This window comes from Phaethon aethereus, assembly GCF_964289735.1.
Source record: "Phaethon aethereus genome assembly, chromosome: W".
Taxonomy (NCBI): Eukaryota; Metazoa; Chordata; class Aves; order Phaethontiformes; family Phaethontidae; genus Phaethon; species Phaethon aethereus.
The window spans coordinates 10,171,768-10,180,099 of NC_138581.1; the positions used below are offsets into that span (position 1 = coordinate 10,171,768).

General features: G+C 39.6%; 1 protein-coding gene across 4 annotated transcripts in view; it reads left to right on the plus strand.

Moving 5' to 3' along the window:
- Nucleotides 1–2,400, plus strand: part of LOC309415229 (CUGBP Elav-like family member 4) — a gene marked incomplete at its 3' end in the record, with an annotated part of 587,555 nt that extends 585,155 nt beyond the window's left edge. For all 4 annotated transcript variants that reach the window (XM_082012680.1, XM_082012681.1, XM_082012682.1 and 1 more), the window contains one exon: nucleotides 2,273–2,400. In XM_082012680.1, the coding sequence (XP_081868806.1) occupies nucleotides 2,273–2,400 (128 nt within the window). The remainder of the gene's footprint in view (nucleotides 1–2,272) is intronic.
- Between the last annotated feature and the right edge of the window lie 5,932 nt (nucleotides 2,401–8,332).

Sequence of the window (8,332 nt, forward strand, 5' to 3'; positions counted from 1 at the left end):
TGCTCAAAACTATATGTCCAGGTGTGTTCTAATAAGCGATGACTAAAATAATAGAGTTTCACTTCCCTAATTTACTAGCTATGCTCTTTTTAATAGAACTCAGGCTGCTCTTGGTCTTCCTTGCAGGCCAGGGCACAGCTCTAGTGAGACTGTCAGTGATTTAATCCATAGAAAATCTAGAGACAGTGAGACTATACCCCTTTTACCAGATGAACTTCAGTCCTCTTGAATAAACATCCCCAGGCATGTTTATTGTTGTAAAAGGGAGGAGGTGCATCTAATGTCTAAGACCAGCTGCTCTTTGGCTACTTCAGAGGCAACATGTTTTCTCCCTTTTTTTGGCAATATGACCTACAAATCTGGTCGTGTTCTGACCACTTAAAGGTGAATTATATGATTTTTCTAAAGATAGGTCTCTAATGACACTATAAAATCCTTCTCTAGAAGGGTTTCCAGAAATCTTAAGGTATTTACCTTGGTCATTGTGCATCACCTGACATGGCTGAACAGCTCCAATTTCCTGTCTAGAGCTTGATGAGTGCTGTAAGGCTTGAGAACACTTTTGCTCATGTTGTCATAGCTGCAGATTTGGTACATCCTCATCCAGGTGGCTATTAGGAAAACTGCATGGAGATCTTGTTACTTGGAGCCTCAGCTTCAAGACGGGAGGACGAAGAGGGACGCCTCTTTATTCCTTGGCCTCCCTATTAAAACAATATGTGCTACACTCAGTAAACCCATTGTCTCACTTCCAGACTAAGATCATAAGTTTTATGACTTTTTGTAAACTTTTATTATTAGCCAAAGGCAAGGAGTACAACCTTAATGCAAGAGTGAGCATATACATATATGTGTATGCATGTGTATATTTCCCTTTTTCAAATGCAAGTGACTGTATCATCTGTGAGACTTAATTTCAAGGAGTAACTAGACCAAGGAGGAAGTGCTGCTGAATGCAATTACAGCACAGCCCAAGGATGTAAGCCCTGCCTGGTACTGTTCACAGGAGTAGGTATATACCTGGCAGCAAATGCTCAAGCTATCTTTTTGAGGCTCTCGCAAACTGTCTATTGAGAGATGCTGGGGTCCTAGAGTTTATTTGTGTTGCCAGAGCTCTTCAGGACTGGCAAAAGAGATGGCTTTGTCTGGACTGCAGGCTGGTCCATGCTAGCATAACCAGAGTTTGTGTTCAGAAATACTGGCACACAGGAACATTTCTTGCAAAGGTAGCAGAGGCAATTCTTGTACAATGTGCTGGCCCCCTGTCTCACTAATATGTCAAAGTCCTGGTCACTCCAGGTTAATTCTGAGTGAATGAGGCCTAATCCTGGAGCTCACCTAAAAAATAGAAGAAAAAACACACCAAAAAAACCTCCCCAAAGCTGAATGCATTAAATGTATTTCATCTGCATAGTTCTGACTTACCTAGACTCTGTTTATCCCCAGACAGCCACTCTTCCACTGAGACAAAGATTGTCATTTTAGATGGCCTGTAGGTACCATGTTCAGTTACTACGGGTGTTTTTACTGCTGGATGCGCTCAATGGCTGATTGGACGATTTGCTGGCAATGTATGAAAGTACTTATGGAAACAACCATGTCAGGAAAGCACCAGTGTTTATGTTTTTTAAGTGCATAGTCAACTGTCAAGTCTGCAGAAATTGCCAGTTAATAAAGCTTCATATAGCTTAGTTGGTCAACAATCAAACTATTCTTGCTAATAAATACCATAATGGAGAACTTATTAAATTCACATTTTTCTTATATTGCCATAATAAGGAAATAGCAGAAGGCATAGCATTTATTTTCATTGTGAATACTGGAAGACAAAGGAAAGGTTATCTTGGTCAGTGCAGGAGGGTCTCAAGTTTTAGCCCACTCATCATGCAGGGGAAAAAAGTAAGAGTGTGACTTGTGGCCATGCATCACCTTTGCTAAGATTCAGCTCCAAATGTGACCCGAATCATGTTTGTGCTCTTCTGTTGTGCTAACTGCATTTGGATCACCCTGCTTCCTATAGTCGTGTGTCCAAACTGGCACTCAGGTGAGGCAGTGCATCCTGGGACAAAGATTTGTAACATCTCCGCCTACCCTTTGTCTCCCTTTGGCAACTATACTCTCATCACTTTCCTCCCCACCCACGCTCCTACCTACTCACTCACACACACCCCCCCACCGCCTTCCCGATGTTCATTCTTAGTTGTCGTTCCATGTATGTGCCTTGACCTCCTTCAGCTCATTAAGCTCCCTACCTTGCCTCATGTTTTGACAGGTTTTGTGAGTTTTGACAATCCTGCCAGTGCCCAAGCTGCTATCCAGGCTATGAATGGCTTCCAGATTGGCATGAAGAGGCTGAAGGTGCAGCTGAAGAGGCCAAAGGATGCAAATCGTCCCTACTGAAGAATTTTGGGAACCACCAGATACAAAGCACTAGCACAGGTACCTGCTTGGCAAAGTGGTTGTCAGCTGTGGTTGTTCCTTCTCTTTGTGTTGTAGCCTCTTAGAAAGATTTAGCTCTGCAACTCTCTAGGTTCTGCCTTTTTCACTTAGGCTTCTGTCTAGAGCCACACTGCACAGACATGCACCCACAGATAAACCAGAAACAGTTTGTGTGTGCAGTTCTTTAGAAAGAGGTGGAAGTATGCTTAACGAGAGAATGATCCTATTTCCCCACTTCATGGCTAGAAAGTTTTCCTGGTCACTAGAGGAGAGCCAGAAGCTGTCCTACTTGTCAGCCAAAGAGAGCATTTCTGGTGGCTAAATGAAAAAGTACAATTAAGAGATGGGATTAGGCTGTAGTTTAATCCCAGGTGACTGGACTGGGACAGTGCTTGTCTCAATAATGCTATGTTGCAAATACTTCAAGGCATCCTTCATTCTTCATGCCATATAATCTGTAGCCGACTTCATCCCAGTATGTAAACATTTTTCCCTGACAACTAAATAACCCCTCATTTCTTTCTTCCCAAGCCCAAGAAATTAATAGAAGGACCCGTGCTTACTTCGTGCTCAATTACTGTGAACTTCTCTTTGTGGATAAACCCAACTAAAGGCAAGGAAGCGTTGATTGAGTGAGGCCTTAGAAAAATCCGAAGGAGACTCTCATTATTAGATTCACGTAATTTGTTCTGTTGGAAAGGAGGTGGCTCGATGGTCCAAGGGAAGTTCTAATACATGTAACAGTGTCAAAAAAATCAGAAAAAATCTTGTTTCATTGGAAAGCCAGCCTATCAGCAGTTACAAAAATAAAACTTTAAAAAAAAAAAAATTTTCAGCCACTGGCTGTATGTTTCATAAGTTAATTTTGGGAAAGAGAAATATAAAAACTGTATGTTTTAGTTACATTAAGTCTCTCTTCTGTTAAAAATGTTTCATACAAGAGACACCCAATAAACATAGCACCAAAGGTTGCCTCAAACTATAATAAGCAGCTTGCACTCATAAAGTAGTCATAGAGAGATGGATAAGGTGACCTTTCTATACCACTGTAGCTCTAAGGTCTAATATTCAGTGAATGTGATTCAGGCCTTTTTTTTGGCCCATAGAAGGTACAACAAGAAAATCCTTATATTCAGCCTTCTCAAAGAATGTCACAAATAAATTGCTCTAATATTTCGCTAGTATCTGTACTATCTTTGAAAAAATATATTGTTGCAGCAGTATCCTTTCCACTAACAATTAAGGAATGTTAACAAAATGTCTTTGAAAGAGATGCTGCACTGAAGAAAACAACAAAAGAATTAAGAAATCTTTCAATAAACGTTAGGTGCATGTGAAAGATACAGCCTCCATAGTTTAGACTCTCTTATATATGACTATATGAAGATAACTATCAATGCATTTTCTGCTCTTCAAATGCCTCTTTTCCTTGCTTATGCCCAGTCCTCTTGGAAGCTTGGAATGAAAATATGACTTTTTACTGCATGTTTTGCTGAGGAGAGCATGAGTTTCATGCATGCAATATTGTTAAACCAGGGACTGTATTTCTTGGGAAGATTTTTCAATAACACCTGAAATGGCTGGAGGTATACAACTGTCTGACTAGGTTTTGGCACCAAGCAATAGTTTTATGTCGTAGCATAGCTGTGATGACTGAAGTTATAATTGTTTCTTATGGTTGTGTAACAAACAGCAGGGCTTTAGACCCATGTGTTGTTTAAAGATTCACTGCTATGTGTCCATGGTATTTTATCATGGATCAAGTGCTCTACCTCTACCTTCTCATGATGAGGATGATGTTGATGTCTCAGCTTACTTCCTATGAAAATATTACTTAGTAGCAGGACTAGGACACGTTTCGGATTTTCTCCTCCTGATAAATTACACAGAAAGGAATCAGCTGGTAAATGGCAATAAAGTTCCAAATCTCACTTAGATCTTTTTTTTTTTTTTTTTGCTTTGCTTCAGTAAAGCAGGAGACCAGTCTTGAATTGTTATGTCTAAATAGGAAGTCCTTTAGCCCTCCTGGCTTTTACTTTGATTTTAATGCTCTGCTGTCCAGCAAAGTCATTTTAGTTGTTACCAGCAGATCACTTCAATGCTCTGCTTACAAGAGCCTTTATTAGGCATAAAGCTACACCTTATCAAAATAGAGTAAATGCAGCTCAGAGGTCCTTATTCTCTTGTAGACTCCAACTCTAGTGAGCCCATTGAAGGAGGTAAAGATGTACATGTTTTAGCAGCAGAAAGTTCTTCAGGAAAAAATTTGTGTGTGTGGTTGGTTTTTTTTTAACTTAACAAAAGGGTTTAGCAACGTGTTCTCAGGAGGAAAGTGAAGGAGCATATCCCATGGAAGGATCTCATTTACCACAAGGAGTACCATGCCAGGTTAGATTGGAGAGGACAATTGGTGACAGCAAAGATATGCAGAAGATCTCCAGGTCATCTGCTTTCTAGTGCTCAGAAACATACATAGCAGCATGGTAGAAGTAGACACCACAGGATTTTTATTCATGATGACAGATATGAGTCAGCTTACAGTTAGGCTAAGCAATAATAGCCCTAATCTAAGGTCTCAGTAATAAGACTTACTTAGCAGTAGGTGATGCGTTCTTGGCTGGATATCATGTTATTGTATCCCCATGGCTGGTTTGTTGTGAAACTTCCAGTCAGCCTCCAAAATATCGCTGGAAGTCTGATTCACCCGCTCAGTAGACAGTGTCATTACTGCAAGAAGATCTTTCCCCCAAAAAAATACTATGAGAGAAGCCAGCAAGGTCAATGGGTATGGCACAGACAGCTATTACAAAGCTTGAGAGCAAACAGGTCCCTTAACTGGCAGAAATAAAATGGGTCTATTTTTTTTTATTTTGGTCGCAGGTCTTCAGGGTACTTAATGCCAATTTTGATCATATGCATTCCTCATATTCTTCAAGAGGATGATCAAGAAAATTTTTGCTTAAGAATTTTCTAAGGAAAAGCTTTGTTTTATTGAACTCCTTTCCAAAAATAAGAAGCTGACAAGAAAAAAAACACATGCAGTGTCCAATTTGATGCAATCTACCAGAGGTGGTTTTTTTCCCTAGCCAAGAAATAAAGATCTTCACTCGATTTTAATTCTGGATGTTCTTTTTTTAATTTATTTATAAGTCTCCCTTTTGGGACACAAGGAGTCTAAGCCACAGTGATTTGAAATCCTTTGTTTTACTTACACTGAAAAGGGTCTCTGTGATGTGGCAGATAAGCTGACAAGGTACAACAAGGAAACCCCTAAAGAATTCAGATGGCAAAATGTTTCCAAAATGGCTGCTGCTCTTCTCTTGTTTCTTTATAATTAAAGAATTGTTTGTAGAAGAAAAAATGAAAAAATGGGATGGGCAGGGAGAAAGTACAAGCAAGAGAGGAAGATCTTTGGAGAGGACTGACAAAAATCAACATATTTTATACAAAACTCCCTCAAGAGTAGGAAGCAAGGATTCCGATGCATTTCATGTGTTTTTGAGATAATAAATTTACAAAATAATAAAGGAAAAAACACCCTAAAATCTACAGCTTCCTTGGATGGCCATTCCTAGGAGCTCTTAGGTACTTTATGACTTTAGGTTATGACAAAATTGCAAGTAAAACCTGGAGCTATACATGAGCTGTGAACATGGCTAGGACCATGGAGGACTGATAGGAGAGGCAGAAAGACAAATTCCTTTGATGCTCCCTGTATGAACAGAAACAATTGGTATGATTCCAGACCTCTGCAGCCCACTAGCTCCCCACTTCATCATCCATGCTAAGTCAGTAGTAGCTCTGTTAAGACAATCTTGCCTATAAAAACCCCATAATTCACAGCTCTTCCAGTATTAAGGACTTAGCACAGAAGCATCCAGCTGATGGATGAATAAAAGACACTGTAGAGAAAAGAAGCGAAAATCCTGTCCATTCCCTTTCTGTGGCTTCATTTCAGTGATTGGTCATTACCAAAGTGTTATTTACTAGCTCAGATAGATACTGTTCTATATATGTTTTACTTAGAGATAAACATGGAGAGTTTGGCTGGGAGTAACATGGAGCACTGACCGGCATAAGTGAGACAAACTGAGTGAGGCAAAAATAAAGCAGAAGTGTGGGAAAAAATGGTCAACAGTAAGATTTTTCTTTTAGCTCTGCTGGTAAAAGTAGTAATAAAATATAAAAGAATGCACTGTCCAGGCCACCTGCTTATCCAAGATGCGAAGGGAAATAACATAGCCCAAAGGTCAAATACAAAAAAATGTTCACAAAACATGTTTATTGAACATGTACTAATCTGTTCCTTTTTGCAGAACTTGTGAGATGCATGTTTTTTCAGATATTTGGAATAGGTCATATTTTTTCCCATAGGAAATGTCTTTTTTTTATTGGAATCATTCCTCATGTTAAATTAAACACACATTATCAGCCAAAAACAAGACAAAGCAAAACTCCAACTGCCCATAAAAAACAGATGTGAAGGGACAATTTCTTGCTATCATCTGTTGTTATTTCAGACCCCTTCAATGTGATGTCTAAAGAAAGTGTATTTTTTACGGAATTTATGTTGCTTATCTCTCTCAGATACACTTTTATTACCACCACTGAGAGGCTATGCTGCTGCTGCTTTGAGCTCACTGTTGTCTATTAGGCTGTTCATTTTGAGATGGTGATTAAATACCCTTTGTCAGGATCTATTCCCATTTCTTGCATGTCCAGAGGAGGGACACAAAAATGATCAGAGGGATGGAACACCTCTCGTATGAGGACAGGCTGAGAGAGTTGGGGTTGTTCAGCCTGGAGAAGAGAAGGCTCCGGGGACACCTTACTCAGCCTGACAGGACTGAAAGGGGCTTAGGAGAAAGATGGGGTCAGACTTTTTAGCAGGGCCTGTTGTGACAGGACAAGGGGTAATGGTTTTAAACTAAAAGAGGGCAGATTTAGACTAGATCTAAGGAAGAAAATTTTGACAATGAGGGTGGTGAAACCCTGGCACAGGTTGCCCAGAGAGGTGGTAGATGCCCCATCCCTGGAAACATTCCAAGTCAGGTTGGATGGGGCTCTGAGCAACCTGCTCTAGTTGAAGATGTCCCTGCTCGTTGCAGGGAGGTTGGACTAGATGACCTTAAAAGGTCCTTTCCAACCCAAACTCTTCAATGATTCTATGATTCTATGATTCTATGATAATGCTAACCAATTCTTCTTCCTCCTGCACAGATTATTATAATTTCCCTCCTTTAGTCATCACTTACATCATTTTGGACTTGCTTATGTTATCAAAATTAATATGAAAAGATTACTCCAGCAAAAGCTTTAAGATGAGGAATAAAGTGAAAACAGCATCAGCAAGAGCTTCATATGGGAAACTTTTTTAGGTACTGGGAAAACAAACTCTGCCAATAGTTTTTTCCTTTGAATTACTTTTGCTTTTAATTTCCACTGACAACTGTGATTATAGTAAACATTTCCTTCACTGTGGTTGTAACCCAAACTTTGCACTGTTGTGCTCATACATGAGAGAATGAAAGTGAAAGTTACTGGGGAGTCTGAAACAGAACTACTGAAGGTATTTGCAGAACTGAGAGGGAAACCCTTTTATTGTCTGTCAGATAATTTTTAACCCTTCTGCCCAATTAAATTAGTAATAACTTTATTATGGTAAAACTCTCATGTCTCTATATACCAGAGCTTTGGTACCAGAGCATGCAAAATCCCATTTGCTTATTATTGTAGTTATTGTAGCCTTGGCAACACAATATAATGCACTGATGGAAAAAGATATTGATTACTGCATTTACTCCAAAATTGCACTCAGTAATTACTGCTCTGAGACTGACTTCTGTTCAGAGATATTTGGAACTTGTTTTTCCTGAAAGCAGGTCAGCTTTTT